General features: G+C 57.4%; 1 protein-coding gene across 1 annotated transcript in view; it reads right to left on the bottom strand.

The window, feature by feature from the left end:
• WNK2 (WNK lysine deficient protein kinase 2) overlaps positions 1-17,134 on the bottom strand; it is a 110,558-nt gene extending 93,424 nt beyond the window's left edge. Inside the window, exons 1-2 of the mRNA XM_033122000.1 lie at positions 16,977-17,134; positions 15,903-16,558 (exon numbers count right to left, since the gene is read on the bottom strand). Coding sequence (XP_032977891.1) covers positions 15,903-16,556 — 654 coding nt within the window. The 5' untranslated portion in view covers positions 16,557-16,558; positions 16,977-17,134. The remainder of the gene's footprint in view (positions 1-15,902; positions 16,559-16,976) is intronic.
• Between the last annotated feature and the right edge of the window lie 3,968 nt (positions 17,135-21,102).

Below are 21,102 nucleotides of genomic sequence, written 5' to 3'. Positions count from 1 at the left end.
AGCGCAGGCCTCCGTGCACACTGCCCCCACGCCCTCTGTGTAGTACTCAAAGAGTAAAAGGCAACATCAAAGATAAAATAAAATAAAATCTCCGCAGTGCCAAAAATACCTCCCCACGGGATGAGGGAGCAGGTGCCAGCTTCCACAGCAGCAATAGTTGCTATGGATACGGGGCTCCAGCCGGCAGGGGGTGGGGACAGAGATGGGGGACAAGTAGGGGAGAGGGGCAAAACTGGGGGAGGAAGGACAGAGAAGTACAGACCAGAAATAGAGGGAGAGGGACAGAGTTAGGGGAGAAGGGACAGAGACAGGTGACAGGGATCAGAGACCATGGCAGAGGTTGGGGAAGCAGACTGGGACGGGGGTGGGGGGGGGGGGGAGAGGAGGGTACAGATGGGGAGAAATGGGACACAGACAGGGACGGACAGAGACGGGGAGGGGACAGCAGTGTGGGGGAGGGGCAAGAGAGACTACCTGTCATTGGGAAGGAGAGCTCCCCGCCTCCCCGCCCGTAGGTAAGGTCCTGGCACACATGCGGCTCTGTGAGGGGTGGACGGGGCATGTGTCCTCCTGCACCTCAGCCCCGGGCCGGGCCAGCCCTGCCCAGAGGTTCTGCACCAGGTACTCAGGCCTCTTCCAGGCTCACCCCTCCCAGGGGGCCACGGGACACTGTTCCTCACAGGCAGCCATCGTATGCCTGGCTGCCTCCTGCTGCCCAGCAGGGAGTTGAGCCGGGAGCCGGGAGGCCAGCATGAGGGGCCCTGGAGAGGACCACACCCCCTGAGCTGCTGATCCCTGTACCTCACACACAGCCGTCAGGGCCTGGTCCCTGACCCTGTTTTCACAACCTCCTACAAAGCCTACAATGGTCCCTTGTACCCACCCACAGGCCAGGAAATTAAGACACCCCCAGCATGGCCTCAGGTAAAGCCCTTATGTGCAGCAGTCACTCCAGACACCCCGACCCCAGACAGCTGTCCCTGCCCCCCGTCCCTGAGGGGCACCCACCCAGGGCACCACCCGGCTCCAGCCCTGCTGAAAGCAAGCCCTGCCCATGAGGCCCCCGGGCCGCCTAGGTGGTCTCTCCCAGCCCGGGGCTGTCCTCTGTCCACTGGGAGGCAAGGTGGCTTCCTGGGACTCCCAATAACAACCCAAACAGCACAAGAAGGTGGGGTCCTATAGCAGCTCCCTGCTCCTAGGACTTTGCGGGGAATTGGCCCCTGGTCCAGCTTCTACAGGACCCCAAGTTCCATGGTATCTTCTGTCAGTACATCTCCCTGGGGCCCTCCTACCCCCTCTTATAAAGACCCTGGTGACGGCACGGGGCCCACCGGGTAAGCCAGGCTCATCCCCACCTCAGGGACCTCAAGAAACCTGCGTCTGCCAAGTGCCCCCAGCGCGCAAGCTGGCATGTCCCCGTCTGGGGCATGCGACCTTGGACCCCTCTATCACCGAGCCTCTCGCACGCTGCCCGCCCGACTGACCCTGGGCCTGGACACACGGCAGCCGCCCCACAGCCCCCTGCTGACCTCCCCTGGGGCCAACCATCTCTTTTATTTTGATTTTCCCTTCTGTGAGGAAGGGAGCCCCTCGGGGGCCGTATTACATCCGCACCCCCAGCTACTGCCCTCCCCGCCCGTGTTTCGTGCGCTAGTGGAGTGCACAAAGCATGCTCAAGGCTCGGAACAGCACCACCTGAGCAGACAGCAGCTCCCTCCGCCCCGCACGGGCATCACCTTGGGGCTCTGAAAGCCACGGGACCCGACCAGCACAGGAAACCACGCAGGCTGTCATCACGGCCACTACTAATTATACTCAAGATACGAAGGTCTTTTGAAACCCTCATGATTCAACCTCCACCAAACTGCATCTACCCCGCCCCGCCTGCAATATTTTCCTTCCCCCAAAGAGAAAACACAACAAGAAACCCTTTGTTTAAAGGCCATCAGCCATGGAACATTGGCCCCTCCCCAGTTCCTGCCTTGTCCAGGGAAAAATCTTTCACTGCCTGGCATGGCCCTGGCCCCACTGCCAGGACTCCAGGCGTCAGCTCCCCCGGGCGAGCCTGCCCCAAAGGGCTCGTCATTCCCACGGAAGCACGCACAGGGCAGGCAGGCCTCTTCCCAGGCAAGCACGTGCCCACACAGGCCAGCAAGGCCTGATGGGGCGTCTTCACTGCACAGAGCCTGTCCACGTAGCAGCCAATGGACAGGAAACAGGCTCAGGCGCCATGCTGCCATGCAGGCCACGGGGTGCAAGACCATGGGGACATGCAATGCACCCGTAGCTGCCCAACCGAGCCACCAGGGCTGACAGTCCTGGCTGGTAACTGACCCTTCTGCTGTACTGTCAGGCACCCATGCCAAACCCTAGACCCCTGGCCCCTCAGAGCCCCTTCCAGGGTCTGGGGCCAAGGGTTTGTGCTGAGTCGAGTCTGAAGGGTGAGATCCCACTGTGACCTCTGGCCCAGCAGGTTCCGATTGGCAACGCTGCCTCTGCTCCACCTTGCCAGGCTGTGACAGGCCCCTGCTCTGCTCACAGACACAAAGGGCCTGCCTCAAAAACGCATCCATAAACTGCTCCAGGAAGCATCCGGGAGAGCCAGAACCTTCCAGAGTCAGTCTCACTCTCCTCCAGGAACAAAGCAGGCCTTTGTGTTTTATCGTCGCCTTCATCAAATATTTACAGAGGCTGACAGACCATTTCAGGCAGGCCAGACATGAGCCAAACGCCAGCCAAATGCCACGCTTCCTGGGACCCTTGGAGGGGCAGGCGGGGCAGCAAGGGGGTGAGGGTCTGGGTCCCTGTCATCTGCAGAGCCCGGCAGGCTGCCGCTGCACAGCTGCATTGTAAGGACGGAGGAACAATGAACAGCCTCCACGCCCAGGCCTCTGGGAAGCCAAGAGCGGGGACGTGAGTGCACATGTACCCATGCCAGGGCAGGCAGGCGGGGCGACAGAGCACCCCACATGCCCGCGTCCTGCTCAGCCTCCCCCTCCCACCTGTGACACCAAGTGTCGGGCAGCAGGTGGATGGCCAACAGACTGCAGGTGCCCACATGTGGACAAGGGACCAACGCTGGCTGGTGCAGCCAGGGCTGTGGCCCAAAGACAGTCATGATGAGCTCAGGCAGCAGGAAAGACTGGACACTCACTGAGGCCCACATGAGAAATTCTAGGGCAGGCAGCCAGTGATCCCCAGAATGGAAAGTGACAGTGGGGGTCGGGGAGCTCTGCCTCTGATGGGGGCTCACGGCACTCACCCAGGCTACAGCAGCCTCACCTCCCAACAATCAAACAGCGCCCCTCTGTCCTTCGGTGTCTTATTGTTATAAACACCACCTATCCATTTCTTTTTTAAAGTTTTCACTATTTCTTTTCATCCGCTTTTGCTTCATTTTATTTCGAGCTGACCGCTTTTAACATGCTTGGCCGCTTTCCCTCAAGTCCTCTGAGGTCCACCCAGCTGGCCTCCTTTTTCACCTTCTTCTCACAAATGGCAACGCAGTCAGATCTCGCCTCATGCAGCACCCTGTCCCTAGCCCGGGCAGACCACCCGAGGGCTCCCAAACACACACGAGCCCTGCCGGTACCAGGAATGCCGTCCAGCAGAACTTAACCTCACACCTGCAAAAGCAGTTGAGCAAGACAGGAGCAGACAAACCCCCGACGCCTCAAACCCCAGGAGACGCTGCCCACTAGCACCCATAGGCAAAGAACCCCACCCACAGTCAGCTAGCCCCACCGAGGGCAAGCGATGGGTGGAGCAGGGCCTGGAATGCCCGGGACCCCATGCCCCTTCCAGCCCTCCCAGTGGGCTCTGCAGCCTCTGCATGAATCCAGGTCACTCATGCTAGCACTCCATGGGGTCTCCAACACCCCATGGCCAAACCAGAACCGCCAGCTGCCCAGCCCACCTACCGGACACACCAAGAGCCAGCCACCTTCCCCACCAGCACAGCCCCTGCCTGCTCCCTGGGGGACGGCCCCTCCCAGCATGAATGGTCCCTCCACCACATGGCAGCTAATGGGGGGTGGCTACAGGTTGGGGTCCACTCAGTGGCCAGCAAGGCCCACAGTCCAGCCCCCACACCCTCATCCCAAGTCCTCACCCAAAACCCTCAAACACCAACTCTGGGCGTCTGTCACAGGGAAGACGCACCCTGCTCAGATGCCTCTAAGAAAATGCCTGGAAGCCTGACAAAGGACAGACAGCCACCAAGAGCAGCCTTTGTCCCCCAATGGTGCATGTGACGAGCCGACCCTCCATGTCATGTCAGGCAGGCAAACCATCCCAAAGCAAATGCTACATCGTCTCACCCATGGGTCACAGCTCCAAGGTGTGGCCAGGGCCAGGCTGGGTGCTGAACGTCCCCAGGGCCCGAGAACATGCAGCCATCTAGACTGTCCCACAGGGTCCTCTAGCACTAGCCCGCTCTGCCTGTGGCTGTGGCCGTCCAGATCCAGACCTCAGGCGCCAGATCCCTGACCGCTGAGCACAGGAGCGCAGGTCAGCCCGTCACACTCTGGGGCGGGCAAGAGAAGAAGTGGCAGGGGCACCTCTCTCCGATAACCAGCGACGCTGGGGTCCCTGAGGTCAGTCACTGGTGTTGTGTAAAAAGGCTCAGGCTGGCGGGGGTTCCCTGAAACCCTTGCCCAGAGGCCCTCAACACAAACACGCCCGCTATCGCCCCTGCCCTGCTCCCCGTCCTCTCTCCTCCGCCCCTCAAGTCTGCAATGATTCTTCCAAAAAAGCCAAATTCACTCTCCTGCTTGAACCTCTTAATTAAATAAATTCCTCAGAACCTGTCGGGCAGGTGTCAATAGTTTGTTGCTGGCCAACTTGGCAAGATGACTTCCTGCCCTGAAGACAAGCACGGCAGCCACCTTCTTCTGGGGGTCCCGGCAGCAGCCAGGCTATAACGCCCCAGCCCACATGGCACGAGCGGAGACGCCCCAACGTGTCCCAGCCCAGAGGCATGAGGGCCGAGCTCCAGGGGCACGGACAGCATTGAGCCCACCTTGAACGCACCCCCTGGCAGACAGGAGGCTGGGGGCCACTCACCCCTGAGGTGGGCTCTCAACAAAGCTGAGGCGGGGGGCCCGGCCCTCTGGGTGACTCACCATCACCGCACGTTAACGTGGATGCTACAATTATGACTTTGCAAGAACATAAAAAAGAGACAAGACAGACTCGTACCAAAGTGAAAACTGCTGTGTCACAGGAAGGAGATTTGGGGTAGTTTTCTCTTTTTCAGGTTTCAGCATCTCTCACGTCCACCACATTCCTAGGAGCTTATGGAGCTGGAAACGTCCCCCATTCGGTGGCTTCTCCATCCGTCGCCTGGCAGCCCTTCGGTCCTCAAAGGTCCCACTCACTGGAAGGTGTCCAGTGCTGGTGCACGGGGTATGCAGCCCTCCCCTCCCCCATCATGCACCGCGGGATGACAGGAGCGCTGGGGCAGACATGAGCCTCAAACAGGCAGCGAGTTCTGAGGACAGCCCCCCGGAGGTTGGGGAGCTCCTGCCCGCGAATCCCCCTGCACGGCCTCCTGCTGCAGTCAGTGCAGCTGGCGCCAGGGGCCCAGTATAGCGCCAGTGATTTCCCTCAAAACAGGCAGTGCCGCCTGTTCTGGGCTCAGGGACAGAGAGGCAGGAGGCTGGGCGGCCTGCGACGTGGGAGGACCACCCTGCAGTGCTGCCTCCTAGCGCACCCCCAAGCGGCCCAGTCAGGTCCCGGCTCTGCCACTAACTGCGCACTGGGAGAGAGACCAACATGATCAGCGTCTTCCCAAAAAACCCGATGACTCCAGCAGGGTCAGCCCCAGATGCTGAGGCCCAGGTCAAATGTCATGGGGGCAGGACAGTAACCCCTCGCAGTGGCCCTACTTCTACATCAACTAATGCGGATGGGACTCAGCCAAGAGATCCCAGCTGGCATTGCCTGCAGGGGGCCAGCCTGGCTCCTACCTGGCAGAACTGCAGCACCTGCAGGACAGCCAGAAAGTCTAGAACATGGTCTCTGTAGCAGAAAAAGGAAAAACCAAAAGAGATTCGAAAATAATAATAAAAATGGTGGAGAGACTGTTCTAGATTAAAAGTGACATAACAACCGGATGCAACACAACACTCAACTGTGTCCTGGATCCAAACTGGAAACTGCTGAGCACAATTGGGAGACACAGTCTATGTCAGATGCATGGCTGACAGTGTCCGAGTTAGAGGTGAGCGTGACACAGCTGTGGCTTCGTGCGCAAACGCCCTTGTTCCTAAGGAGACGCTGCTGCAGTACCAGGGTGAGGCGCAAATGGCCCAGAAGAAAATGTGTGCAGAGATACAGCGATAAAGCAGACGTGGCCCATTGTTAACAACTGCTAACACCAACTTCCCTGTCAAAGTTTTTCAAAACAAAAAGTTCGTGGAGAAATGAACACTGGATTGGGGGCTGAGGACAAAGCTCCCACAAGGGGAGAGGGGAAGGTCCGGAGGCAGGGTCACAGGACTAGAGGTGGGAAGTGAGAGGGGTGGGGCAGGGAGGGGCAGACAGCCCCTGGAGGGACCGGGAGCCCAGGCAGAGAAGGGCCTGAGCACAGGAAGACCTTGTGGGGATGAGGTAACGAAGACTGACACAGGCACGAGCCCCAGCCCGCAGCCTGCCACCCCTCCCTACCAACAAAACCCACTGTGCCCAGCCCCAGGGAAGAGACCATAACTTGTCTATGCCATCAAGCCTTTCCCAGATGCCCTTGCAATCCCATTCTAGCCACAGAGACCAAAGAGGGTTACCAGTAAACACTCATTTATGGATTAAAATGTGGAAACCAAAAACTAACCTCCATGTAATCACCCACTTGCTTCCTGTTTTCAAATATGGTTGTGATGCCTGGCGCTGTGGCAGCCTCTCTGCCAACCTGAAGCAATAAAGACTGGGGACACATGCAACGCGGCTGAGGGGAGTACGAGCAAGACGGAATGCACTGCTGCCCCTGCCAATACTGCTGGCCGCTAGGGCCCTGGAGCTGCCATCTGCAGGCTTCAGCTCCAGGGCTGATCAGAAGGTCTGCATTGCTCAGCCACACTCGGCTTGTAACTGGGAATGTTTCCAGCACCACCACGCTTGAGCAAGCACACACAGAGCCCAGAAAGCTGGGGCCTGGGGGAAGAGTGGGCATCGGAGAGAGGACAGGTCCTTCCACTGCAGCTTCTGGCCTCAGACAAGTGGGGAGTCCCTAGGGCAAGGCCGGCTTTCCATGTCTAGCTCCAAGCACTGCCAACTCCAAGGCACCAGTGACAAATGGGAGGGGAGTCCCACAGGATTTGCGACGGAGCCAAGACATGCCATGGGAAAATCTGCACCTCTAAGAACAGCCCAACCCACCCTCACCGGATCCCATCCTGGTCCCATTAGACGCGGGGAAAACGGAACAAAACGTGGAGGGGGTACTTCCCACGCCCACCTCTTCGAGCTTCACAACACAGCTGGTGTTTTACAGGCTCTGAGAAGTCCCACAACAGCAACGCCTGCCTGAGCAGCGCTCCCCACGCCTTTCCGTGCGACCCTGTGCACACAGGAAGATGACCATGAGGCCAGAAGCCTGAGGCAGGCCACCCGCTGGCTCTTGCTGTGAGCTCAGATATGCCCTCCGCTTCCCTGAGCCTCTTCATCTGTGAAGAGTCCTGAAACCCCTCAGCTGGTTCTGAGGACCCAATGAGCTCCCACGAGGGTCTAGAAGTGAGACAGACCTCACACGCCAGAGCTTCCTTCCTGCCTCCCTGCCTGCGTCCCGCCCACAGCCAGCTGACAGCCAGGCCTGGACCTCCCTGCCAAGTGGGTGCCCCTGAAGCCCAGCCAGAACAGCCCTTTGCAAACCACCAGGACTCCAGGGCACCAGGCCCCTTGCCCAGCGCCCCCACCTCCACCAGCTCCTCTGCCCATGAGTTTGCGCAGGGCTCACAGCACAACGTCTTTAATTTCAGAAGCCACTGTGGAGACCTCACTCCTGCACACTGAAACATATGCCCAGCTCGAGCGGAGGTGGGCGTGAGAGGGACCACCTTCCCTGAGCCCATCCAGCTCTGAAGCCCCTGGAAGCACACACTCAGGGAGCCCACAGCCAGGGCAGCCTCTCTGGCCCAGGAGGCTCTATCCAGCCCCTGGGCTCCGCCAGGAATCGCTGAGCAGAACTTTCTGGAAAAGTCCTCCACGAGGACCAGAGCAACATGCACAGAGAAGGGAATGAGCACCTAAACCACAGCCTCTCCTCACAAACCAACAGTGCCGAGACACTCCAGAACCAAACAAAAAGGTTTTAAATGCTGACACCCTGTGATTGCAGCTGTATCTATAAAAACGATACGTGTGTGTGAACAAACTTCGAGGCAACACGCAAAAATAATAAATTGTATTCACTTGGATTATGGGCGCTTTTTTTTCATTTCTGCAAACTTCTGTAATGTAGCTGTTGTGCTGTTTTTTAATTAATAGGCCTATTTTATAGAGAAGTTTTAGGTTTATAGAAAGATTAAGCAAAAAGTCGAGTTCCCACAGAGTCTCCCTCCCTACCCCCCACACACAGCCTCCTCTTATCCTGCACTAACGTGCTGCATTTGTATAACTGACGTGCCAATATTGACACATTCTTATTAACGTAATTCCGTAGTTGACTTTATAGCTCACTCTTGGTGTTGCACACTCTATGGGTTTGGACTAATGTATAAAGACATGTATCCGTCATTATTTTATCATACGAAGTATTTTCACTGCCCTCCTATTCATCACTCCATGCCCCCCAAACCCCTGGTGACCACTTTTCTTTTTACTGTCTCCATAGTTTTACCTTTTCCAAAATGTCATATACTTGGAATCATACAGTATGTGCAGTGTTTTCAGACTGGCTTCTTTCACTTAGTAATATGCATTTAAGATTCATCCCTGTCTTTTCATGGTTTGATAGCTCTTTTTTAATCACATAATACTATTTCATTGTCTAGATGGACCACAGTCTGTTTATCCATCACCTACCAAAAGATATCTTGATTGCTACCACGTTTTGGCGACTGTGAATAAAGCCACTGTAAACATGCGTGTGCAGGTTTTGGTGTGGACATGTTTCCAATTCCTTTAGGTAAAAGGCAAAGGAACACTTGCAGGATTATGGTAAGGGTTTGTTTTGTAAGAAACTGCCAAACTGTCTTTCAAAGTGGCTGCATCATTTTGCATTTCTACCAGCAGAGAAGGAGAGTTCCTATTACTCCACAGCTCGTCAGCATTTGGTGCTGTCAGTATTTTGAATTTTCACCGTTCTAATAGGTGTGCACTGAGATCTCACTGCTGTTTTAATTTGCAATTCCCTGACGACACAGGATTTAGAGCATCTTTTCATATGTTTATTTGCCATCTGAATATCTTCTTTAATGAGGTGACTGTTAAGGTCTTTGGCCCATTTTTTAATCAAGTAGTTTGTTTTCTTGTTGAGTTTTAAGAGTTCTTTGTATACTCTGGATAATAGTTCATTATCAGATGTGTGTTTCGCAAAGATTTTCTCTCAGTCTGTTTTGTCTTCATTCTCCTTTCGTGCCTTTGCAAAGCAGACGTTTTCCATTTTAATTAAGTTCAACTTATAAAGTTTTTCTTTCATGGATCATATCTTCGGTGTTGTACCTAAAAGGTCATCTCCATATCCAAGGTCAGCTACGTTTTCTCTTATGTTATTTTCTAAGAGTTTTATAGTTTTGCATTTTACATTTAGGTCTGTGATCCATTATGAGTTCATTTTTGTGAAGGGAGTAAGGTCTGCATCCAGTCATTATTTGCATGTGTATAGCCAGTTGTTCCAGCACCATTTGTTGAAATGACCGTCTTTCTCTACTGTGTTGCCTTTACTCCTTCATCAAAGATCAGTAGACTATACACGGATGTGGTCTGTTTCTAAGCTTCCTATTCTATTCCAGTGATCTATTTATCTCTTCTCTCATCAGCACCACACCATCTTGATCTCTTTCATTCTTTTCCAAAAAACTTTATATATTTCAAGAAAGCTGACATAATTAGAGAGAGTAATCAAGTATTCTGGGTAATCTTAAAATTCAGCCCTCCTGAGAACAGAACCAGATTTGAAAACTCTTTGAAGCAGGAAAACCTGCAGCAGACCCTCAGAAGGGCTGTGCTTCTGTCCTGAACTGTCCTTGCTGGGGGCCTCTTCAGCCCACACACAGCCCCTAGACCGGGTGTGGCCAGAGGCAGATCCTAACCTGCTTCTTGAGACTCCAGCTGCTGCGTTCACACCCTCTCCTTGTCTGTGGCTAGACGGCTGGACAGGCTGGACAGGGCCGGGTGCTTGGCTTACCTACACTGAGGTCCCATACCACCCAGGGGTTGATTCCTGCCACAGGGCAGGTCTCCCAGCTCCTCCACGTTCAGCTTATTCTCTACTTCAACCTCTGCCTCTTAAAGCTGTTCACTTGAGGGGAAGCAAGCATGGGGGAGAAAGGCTTCACTATGCCTGCTCTGTGCTCAATGCCAGGCACACTTCTCAACAGTCTCCATACCCTGTGGAAGTGGGCTAGCACCATCCCCATGGCACAAAGGGGTAAACCGAGGCTCACAGAGGCAGGTGCGTTCCTCATGGCCACCCTTCTGGGAAGCTGTGGGGCTGGGGTCTAATGTATGTAGCATGGCCCCTGCTTCTGGGCTGTTGTGTGCCTGGCTGCAAGGCTCCTAAACACATTCCCACGAGCACAGGCAGACACCGGGGCCCACCTTGCCGCTCACCCAGGGCGGACGGCAAAGGAGACCCAGGCAGGCAGCCCAAACCTCTGCTGGATCAGGTCAAGTTCTCCTCCATCAAAGCAGTGACCTGGAGCTCCGTGTCATCACCTTGGGCAATCACCCAGCTCTGGCCTGAAGCCGGCCCAAGCCACAGGCACCAAGAGACACTGACAGCCACATGGAAGGCTGCTAGTCCAAGCCTTTTTGCCAGAAAAGTGGCAGGCAAGCCCACCAGCCCATGACGGCAGAACAGGCTCCCCCCGCCAGCCCCACCGTCCCGCAGGCCTGTCCAAATGCCCCTCTGTGAGGTCTGTCCTGATCACTGCGATGCCCCCAGGGTGAAACCATAGCACACACTCAACAAATGCTGGCTGGGCCAACGAACCATACTAGCGCTGTTGAGCCCTAAGCACGGGACCTGGCATCCAGAACCTTCTGGAACATGACCTCCATATCCTCCTCTTAGCAATTCTTTTTCTCGCCGCCATCATTTTATGGCCCACAACAACCCACCAGACAGCTCCCCCCCCCTCAGTGTAAGCCCCCAGCCACCACCTGGAAACGGCCGGGGGGGTAGAGGGGGACATGCCCACTAGCCCTCCTAGACAGTAAGGTGGTCTGGGCGTCCTCCCTCTGGGGCCAAGTTGCTGGGTTATTAGGGCCTGAATCACACCCCACACGTCAGGGCTTCCAAGGATACCCGAAGAGGCACGTGCCCGGCCTCGGGAGCGCCTGCTTCCAACAGGTAAGGAGCCACAAGTGCCCGGAGTGCCATGACGGTGACCCGAAGCTCAGGCTGCTTGTCTGCCATCACTGACCACACCCGTCTAGCCAGTGTCCCCTGGGGCAGGGGCGGGACCTCTGGGTGTTGTGCACCCACACTTCTGCACTGTCAGGGGAGCAGGAGAGTCATCTTCACAGGCCTCTAGGCAGCTGGCACCAATCTTTCTCACCAACCAAACCAGAACCATGGTTGGCGTGGCGCGTGGTGTCACTTGAGAAAACAAGTCAGTGTTGGCAACACACAGATTTCAAAATACAGCTCTCCCAACAAAATTAAGGCCTTAGGAGATGAGCAAACATTAAAAAGCAGGGGACCGACCGCCTGCCAAACTGACTGCAGCCCTAAGCGTCCTGCTCCGACATGCAGGTGCTGGGATCTCCTCAGCACGCCCCTCCTACCCTCCCCACACCCGCTGCTGGGACCCCTCAGAAAGCAGACGAGGCCACTGGAGGGACCTCCCGCCCCCATCCCAAGGCTGCCCAGTACTGCAGAGCATATGCCTGGCTGTCTGTGAAGGGCGGTGGGCCTGTGCAAGGTCATCTGTGTGAGCTCAGTGCCGGTACAAGTGGACCAGCCGTGGCCACAGGACTGGGTGCTGGGCTGCACCGACCACAGGAAGACTGGCCACCCTCTGAGGACAGCGAGTGGACCAGTGCAATCGGCACGGCCGCACACAGCAAGCCTCCATGCACGCATCCACTTCGGGGCACAGACAGGTGAACAGGACACAGACATCTGGCTGGGGCAGGTGCGTTGGGAATACATGGTGTCTCTGTGGCCCCACGAAGGGAACACCAGCAGGTCACAAATTATCGGGTCCTGTGGTGCCCACATCTGCAAACCCCTCCCCAGCCTGGAGGCCAGGCCATCACCGCTCCCCAGGAGCCCAGCTACCTCCAGGCAGCACGAAACAGCAAGACAGCTTCAGGACAGCACCTGGGAGCCCAGGGCCTGTCCACAGTGGTGGTGCTCAGCCCGTGGTACCGTGAGGGCCTTACAAGTACTCAGGCAAAGGGTTAAGGACTGACAGCGAAAAGGCAGAATGACCCCCATGCTGGGAGTGGGCCCAGACACCAGCATGGGAAACATGGGTTCCAGGTGGGATGACCCAGGAGGCAGTGCCCAACCCTGTAGCAGCAGGTCACAGCAGCCTTCTGTGGGAGGACGCAGCTCAGAGGGCCTAAGACCCCATCTCCCCTGAAGGCAGGGGGCCAGACAGAAGGGGCAGCATGTACGCAGGCGCTGAAACAGGCTCTCTCCAAGTTCCCGAGGAAGACACGGAAGAAGCAGGTGGTCCAGGAAAGGCCAACAGGCCGCCTCCAACTAGGCTTCTGGATGCTGGCCAGATTCGGGGTGGCTACATGTTCTCTCCTCAGGACTCACGCAGGCACAGAGGTGGCAGCAGGTGAGCGAGTGCCCTGAGCCTCCTGGCACAGGTCAGGAGTCCAGACATGCCTCACACCCCAGGCAGAGCCAACGACAGGCCCCCAGCTCCCTGAGCACTGTTTGACAGGACAGGGTCTGTGCAGGAATAGAGATGGCCAAAGAAGGACATGGGGACATGGAAAACATGCCCAGAGCAAGGGCAGTGGTCCTGGGTGCGTTCGCACCTCCTCCACTGCTACTGTAACATTTCTGATGCCAGGAATAAACATTCATTCAAAACAAAAGAAACAAGGAAGTAATATTTTAAAATGGCTTTCCCTCAAAATGAGTGTCATCTCTGGACGGCTGGAGAATTCAGGAGGTGACATATCTTGCTGTCCTTCGCTATGAGATGAACACATCTTGCTCTCTCTGCAAAGCCCTTTCAACACTAATAGGAAGGAAACTGGAAGTCACGGGGATCTGACGTCCTCCAAGCCAGACTCAAGGTCCAGAAATGCAGCCTTTCCCTCCCTTGGCAGGGAACCCCAGAAAAAGCGAGCAGGTCATGTTGTCTTAGTTCTGGGGGAGGCCAACGGATGCCAAGGCCCCAATGCATCCCAAGGATGGGAGAATGAAACAGACTCCGGAGGGTGGATTTTCGCAGCCTTCCAAAGCTGCTGGCCAAGGCCCTTCTGGAAGAGGGTCTGAGGGCGGGAGGAATTCCATAAAGCTCCCTGCACTGAAGGCATTGCCCCAGGTGAGCCGCCTCCAACTGGGTGGGAGCCCTGCTGCCCGGGAATCCAGAGGGCGCCCGGGTGGAAGAACATCTCCACACTGTGAACCCCTCCCCAGGCACAGAGCCAGCGTACCACCCCTTGCCCTTGCCCGATGCAGTGGTCCGAGAGGCCTACCCTGCCACCCTACTCTCCACACTCATTTCCAATCCTAAGTGGACGGCCACACCATGCCAGGGGCCTCTTCCCATGATACTGCAATCCCCCTCTGCCATATGTCCTTGCCGGTGACCGGGGAGGGGAGGACCTCAAGAATAAAGTAGGAGAAACAGAGGCTGGACACAGCAGGTTCTCAGCTGCTGTCCTAAGCTGGTCCCTCTCAGCCCCACCCAGCAGACCCCAAATGCTGCACACCAGCCCTAGGCAAACGTTAACAGTCCCCTCTTACTGAGAGAGATACAGGGATGGTTTCCCTGCCCACTTGGGGCTCCCAGTAACTCCTGGTCACAGGAAGCCATCTCCGGTCTTTCCACTACCACCCAGAATGAAGTGAAAGACCCCTGGACAGGCAGTCTCCATCCCTGTGAGCTCTGCTTGTGGACCCAGAGGCAGAACCACTTGCCTTGCCTTAAAGGGAATGGAAAGTAAGCAGCTCTTCCTCCAAGGGTCACAGCACCTGCAGTGCCTCAACCAGATCACCGGGCTGCTGCTGAGGTGTCACCCAGAGCTGCCTGTGCAGCGCCCCCCTCCTGGTCACCCCTCGGCATGCACTCCACAGCAGAGCACCCGTGGGTGCGTGGAGTGCCACACCAGTTACTTGGCAAGAGCGAGCCGGTGGGGAAGTAAGGCACGCAGTCGTACTCCAGAAGCAGGAAGCCTCCTGGCCTCTGCCGTCTTCCGTCTGCATCCTCACAGCCGTGGTGCCCACTCACGCCCATGCCATCCTCAGCACACCCCAGGGATCCCAGGCCACCTCTCAGCGGGCTGTGAGGGAGACGGGCTGTCAGTTCTTCCTGAAGGACTCCCTGGGAGGCCCACATTTCCATGGTGAACCAAGGGGTTTCAGGGAGGGGTGACCTCTGGACTTCTTTGTCTCAGGATAACGGCTGAGGACAGGCAGGCACCATCAAATTAGCCCAGCGCTCGCTCTCCATTTCTCTCTCTCTCTCTCTCTCTCTCTCTCTCTCTCTCTCTCTCTCTCTCTCACACACACACACACACACACACACACACACACAAGTGTGCAGGCCCCCCCTCAGCTGGGGCCTGGAAGACAGAGCGACCAAATCTCATTTCTGAGCCAAAAAGACAGGCAGCCTGCAGTGTGGCGGGTGGCCCTGCGTCAGACCTGGAAGGCCTGGCTAACTTTACAGGGCTCTGGGGTAGGCTTACACCCCTGAGGCCAGCCCATGCTGGACAGCTGCCCCCCCAAAAGAGAGAGGGACAGTAAATACCCGCTGTGACAGGCACAGCCAGAGCTTCCATGGCTGGCCCAGGACAGCTCGGATTACGGTTTATATAATCTTCCGGGGTTAGGGCTGACACAGCCAACGTAAGGGCAAGGTTATGAAAAATGCATGCCCAGAGCCTTTGCATCCAAACAAACAAACTACCCACCGCATTTTGCATGACATGGTTTTAAGACCTCACACACCTATTCTGTGAATGAAGAGACTTAGAAAGCCCCAGAGGCCAGTCAGCACTTCCAGGCCTTGCCCACAGGCCCAGGGCCCACCAGGCCCCACCTTACACAGACCCTGGGTCAAAAGAAGCCTCTCAGGAACCCCGAACTGGGGCACCTGCGACACCTTGCAAGACACGGGTAGACGCTCACTTAAGAGCAAATCAGAGTTCACAAGCCACCAGATGATCTGGACACGGCCCTGCAGGCCGGACATGGCCCATCCTGCTCCTGCAAAGACACTAGGGTCCAGACAGCCTGGATCAGTACAGCCCCGGAATTAGGAGTCAAAAAGGAGTGGCTCTAACAGACACACCCTCCAAGTGCCCACTCTCCAGCCTGGGCCACACTGTGCCACTTAGATGCCACACTCCAGGAGGTCTCGCCTCAACCACGCAATCTGTACCACACAGAGGCCACCCTTGCCCCCGGGCACAGCCGGCCACCCACACAGAGGGTGACATCAGGACGCCCCAGGGCTGTCTAAGGCTCGGCAGGACCAGCGCAGGAACAAGAACACGCGGGAAGCCCTCGCCCACCGCCCACCTGCGGCTAGCGCGCCCCTCACCTGCAGCTCGCACCAGGCCACCTCCACCCAGGTCTCCGTGTCCAACCCTTTGTACACCGTCTTGAAGGAGCCGCGGCCCAGCTCGATGTCGAACTTGAGGAAGCGGCCGTCCAGGGAGGTGGCCACGGCCTTGAGATCATCCTCATCGTCCTCCTCCTCCTCGGGCTCGTCCCGGCGAGCGCGCGCGGGGTCAGGCCTTGCCTCGGGGCCCCCCGCGTCATCCTTCCTCTCTGCTGCAGCCGCCTGCTCTGCGGGGCCGCCGTCGGGGTCGGGCGCGGGGTCCAGGCAGGGTTCCTGCGCACCCACAGGCTCTGGGCCAGGGGCGCTGGGTGCTGTGGCGGGCTCGGCGGGCGCCGGGGCTGCAGGGCGGCCGCGGGCGCGCTCGGCGATGAGGCGGCGCGTCTTGCAGAGCAGCAGCACCCGGCGCTGCAGCGGCTGAGGAGGCTGCGCGCCCGGCGCCTCGGTCGCCTCCAGGCCGGGCGGCTCCTCCTGGTCCGACTCCACGACGCTGCGCCGCAGGAAGCGCTGCGGCCCGGGCCGCGCCGCCCGCGCCCGCGGCACCGCCGCCGGCTCCGCCATGCCCGCGGGCTCCGCGCGGCTCCCGGCCTCCATCAGCGCGCCGGGGGCGTCTAGGCGGCCGCCATCGCCGTCCATCTCTGCGGGCAAGGACACACAGGCCGCGTGAGCGCCGGCCCCGCCGCACCTGCCCAGGCGATGGGATGAGACAGCGCCGCCGTGAGGCCCGCGCCCGACCCACCCTGCCCGCCCGGCCGGCAGCCGGAGGGGCCTGCTGCGCGGTCCCACGGGAGGGGGCTGCAGACGTGACCCCGAGTCCCGGGCTGGGGGGAGGGGGCCGTACCCTGCTCAGCCCTGGGGGAGGGGGCCTGCTGGGCTGTCCCTGGGGGCCCCAGGTGAGGCTGCAGAGCGGACAGGGAGGTTGCGCGAGAAGGAGACACCGGCCAGGCGGCGGCTCCACAAAGGACGCGGCCCCGGGCCCAGTAGAGGCGCGCCGGGATGGGGCTGCGGCGGCGCCGCACGCACACAAAGGCGGCGGGCGGGGGGCTCAGCACTCACAGGGCCAGCGGGCGCCGTCCATGCCCGCAGCCCGGCGGCCGGGGCGGGCGAAGAGGGCGAGGCCGCGCTCCTGGCCCGGGTCGTTCTCAGGGTCGGGTCGCGGCGCGGCTCCCTGGAACTGCCTGCTGCAAGGCCCGGCTCCCGCGTGCTGCTCCGGCTCGGCGCCGCGGCTCTCCGCACACTCTCGGACCCGGCGCGCTAGGAGGGCGGGGCGTCTGCTGCCCGCCCCTGGCCGGCGCGGCGGGGCGGGGCCTGGCACGCCCACCTGGCCTCGGGCGCGCGCGGCCACCTGCGGGCCGGCTTTCAGGCGGAGGCACAAGCCCAGGTCCTGGCCCCACAGCCGCGCAGGGCTACAGCATCCCTCAGACTCCCACTCCCGGCGGCACTCCTGGCCCCCGAGACTCTTAGGACTGCCCCGCGAGGCTGCTGGCCGCGGAGGGCCCCCTGTGTCCCCGAGAAGAGGCACAGGTTCACCGCCTCACCTGGCACAGCAGGTGTGCCAGACCTCTGAGCCCTGTGTCAGGGCAGAATGGGCAGGCTGGAAGGCTAAGACTCAGGACCTGTGGTCTCTCCACCTTCAGGAAGACCTCAAGAAAAAGTCTGAGCCCCACCCCCATCCCAACAGGGACTAAGCCGGGTTGCAGGGTGAAGTACTCTTGTCTCACTAGACCGGAATCCAACAGTACCTTACCACCTCTCCAGGAAGGCCAGTACTGCAATCATCATTCCCATTTTGCAGCTGAGCAAACTGAGGCCCCAAAGGCAGAAGTTATCTGCCCTAAATCCCAGAACTCCTAAGACAGGATGAACTGGGATGTCAGTCGATAAGGGTGTGGAGACCTTCCAGAAGCCTGGTGACCCACAGTGTTCTTCCTCACCCACTTCTGTTAAATGCCACCTCCCCCCCCAACCCCCATCTCTCCCTCCTCCTTCCTCTTCTGTCCTACAGACATGCCCTTCTCCTGGACATCTTGAACCTTACTGCAGGGAGGTAGCATAAGACAAAGACCACACTACTAGTTTCCAAGCCCTACTCCACGCAAGGCACTGAGCTCACACCTCTCACCCTGTCCTCCATAAGCCTGTAGTGTATAGTCATTGGCCCACCTCAGAGGAGAAAACGGAGGCACAGGGAGGCAACTGGCCCAGGGAAGATGCCAGGAGGTTCTCATGTTGGTCTCTGCCCCTAGGCCGGGCACACTGTCAACCACACAGAAACTTTCAGACTCAGGGTGTGCCCGTGGGCTGCTCGACCTGGAGACCCTGGCACAAAGTAACTCAAGCGATATCAAATCATCACAGTTAGGGTGGGTGCCAAGTGACTTACCAGAGCAGCGGGACTTCCTGATACCCTGCAGGGTTCTGGCAGTGGGTGCCAGAGCCAGCAGAGACTGACTCGTGAGGGCTGGCATTTCTTCCCAACTCTGTTTGTTCAGACACCTGGCAATGTTGGGAGAATTTACATTTACACCATGGAAATGGGCGGACACCACAGATCAGGACTTCTCCCCGCAGAGTCATGGTGCCACAGCGTGCTGGCACTGAGCCAGGCATCTGACACATTCCTGCTAAATACAGGCTCCAGTTCCCACATCTACTTGTGGGATAGGCATCCAAAGCAGAGTCCAGACAAGGAAGGGATAACAGCAGACACCAGCTCTGCCAGCCTGGGGAGACCCTTCAAGGTAGGGATCCGAGCGAGACCCCGCAGAGTGAGGGTCCTCCCCGCAGCGGTGGTTTGAATATCTTTCTGTCTTCCCTGTGGAGGCTAGAGACCCCAACTTTGCCCTGCTATCTGTGTGACTTTGGGTGAGTCCCACTCTCGCCGAGCTTCAGTATGACCCCCGGAAGAACCAGCCTGACCATCCTTGTTTGTCTGCCCTGAAAGACTGCCAATTTCTCTCTCAGTCAGTCCACGAGGGCACCCTGGCTCCCAAACCTATGACAGGAGTGCCCAGGCCTGTCCAAGGGAAAACTGAGAAGGGACAGAGCTATGCATGTTCCAGATAGATGCACGCCGGTTGGGCCTCTTCCTTTCTCCCAAAGGGCCGCACTGGTGGAATGTGAACACGGTGCCTGCCTGGTAATGGAGGAAACAGCTGGCCAGTCACATTACTGCCTGTGGGCTGCTGCCCATCCACAGCTCACAGATGTGCGTAGTATGGCAGCAGTATCCCCACACATCACAGGGGCAGCCTAGGCCCTGGGGAAGCAGAGACAACCTGCCCTGATTGAGGGCCGTGTGCACTCTGAGCCCTTAGGGGTGGTTTCAGGCAGCCTGCTCACATGCCTCCCGTGACAGGGAGCTTCTGTCCTCTGCTGACCCATGACCCTGGGAATGTCCAGCTAAGCGGCTAGTGGAGATCACAGTCCGCTTTGCAAGGAACCTTGGGCTGGGCTCTGGACCAGGTCCTGGGATCCAGGAAAGGGAAGCCTGAGGCTTCCTTGAATAGACCTTGGGACCAAAACTTTGCCAGGATTGCTGTGTATTCCTACCCTAGTCACATAACATCTCTGAGCCTCCATCTCCCTGCAGAGAACAAGCACTGCCCATCTGCTTTACTGGTTAACTTAAGGCTGGCATGAGCCAGGTCTGTAGAAGACACCCTGCAAACTGTGTGCCCCAGGCTGGTGATGACAACACCCCTCATCTTTGAGATGGGCATAATGGTCATGACCAATAGTGTTGGGGTGTAGTCAGTGTTCAACAAAAGCTCTCTCATGGAAGGAGGGAAGAGAAAGGGCCCACCCTCCACCCTGCTCATCAGGCCCCTGCAGGCTCACCAGTCAGAAGAGTGAAGTCTGGCCTCGCCTGAGGAAGCTCAGACACCAGGCATTGCCTCTGAGTGGACTCAGGCAGCCCAGGGCAGACGAGCCGTCCGATCCAGTGCAGCCAGGCCACTGCCTTGAGCCCTCCCACAGGCCACAGCACAGGCAGGCAGCTCCTCACCACAAGGGGCCACTGGCTTCCTGGACCACTATGTGGAGCCCACCCCAGCAGGCAGGAGAGACAGCAGGGAGCCCAGGTCCTCTGGGAACTCAGGTCCCACAGGGGAGGGGAAAGGTACTGGGAAAGCAGAGTGGGAGGTAGGGGAAGTGTCCTGGGAGGACGGATGGGGGCAGGGTAGGCCTCAGCGACCTGAAGGATGCAGGGGACAGGCATATGGGGTGGGAGTTGTGTGGGCCTCTGAAGCTCCCAGCAAGGTGTATGCGGCTGGGAGGGTGAATGCTGGGCCCCTCCACTGTGACCCCCCCACCCAGTGGGGCTCCCAGCCAATAAAGGCCCAGTGTTCTCTAACACAGTTTTTATTTTATTCTTTTTTATAATTAATAAGCTGATGTAACATTTCCTTTACTCCCAAATTTAAAAATGTGTTGAATTTTTTAAATAGCAGCTTTACTGAGGCATAATTCACATACCATAAAATTCACTCTTTTAAAGTATACAATTCAGTGGTTTTTAGTATCTTCACAGAGTTGTATGGCCATCACCACTCTCTAATTCCAGAACACTTTCATCACTCCAAAAAGAAACCTGTCCCCATTAGCAATTACTTCCCTTCCTCCTCTCTCAGCTGCAGGCAACCAGCAATCTACTTTCTGCCTCTATGGATTCGTCAATTCTGGGCTTTTCAAAAATGGAATTACACAGCATGTGGTCTTTTCCACATTGCAGCAGATATCAGTACTTCTTTCCTTTTTATGGATGAATAATATTCCATTGTATGGATATACATACTGATTTTTTAAGAGCATGTCCTCATTAGAGAAAGTTTATAAAACAAAAAAGTGAAAATAAAAATTTTTAAGCTGTCCATGTGTTGCTACCCAAGTATGACTCCCAGGGTGCCCCCTGCAACAGGCATTGTCTGTCAGTGGCAGCAGTCCCCTGGGAGACTCTCAGCAGGCTCGTAGCAAATAAGCGAATCGAAATTCGAACTTATTTCTCTTATGCATAGTTATTTAATTTTACTCAGGCTCACACCAGATGTAAGGTCATATATCCTATTTTGTTTGGTCCAGAGAATGGGGCTTTAGCTCTCAGATGTCCTAGGATGCACAGGTATTTGAAATCCCCTCGCCCACATTCCTGCTGAAGGAGGATGGAGGAGATGCTGTCAGCCCC

Source organism: Rhinolophus ferrumequinum, chromosome 12 (assembly GCF_004115265.2).
Source record: "Rhinolophus ferrumequinum isolate MPI-CBG mRhiFer1 chromosome 12, mRhiFer1_v1.p, whole genome shotgun sequence".
NCBI classification, from domain to species: Eukaryota; Metazoa; Chordata; class Mammalia; order Chiroptera; family Rhinolophidae; genus Rhinolophus; species Rhinolophus ferrumequinum.
The sequence above is the reverse complement of the archived record's forward strand: the minus strand, read 5'-3'. Positions and strand labels throughout refer to the sequence as shown.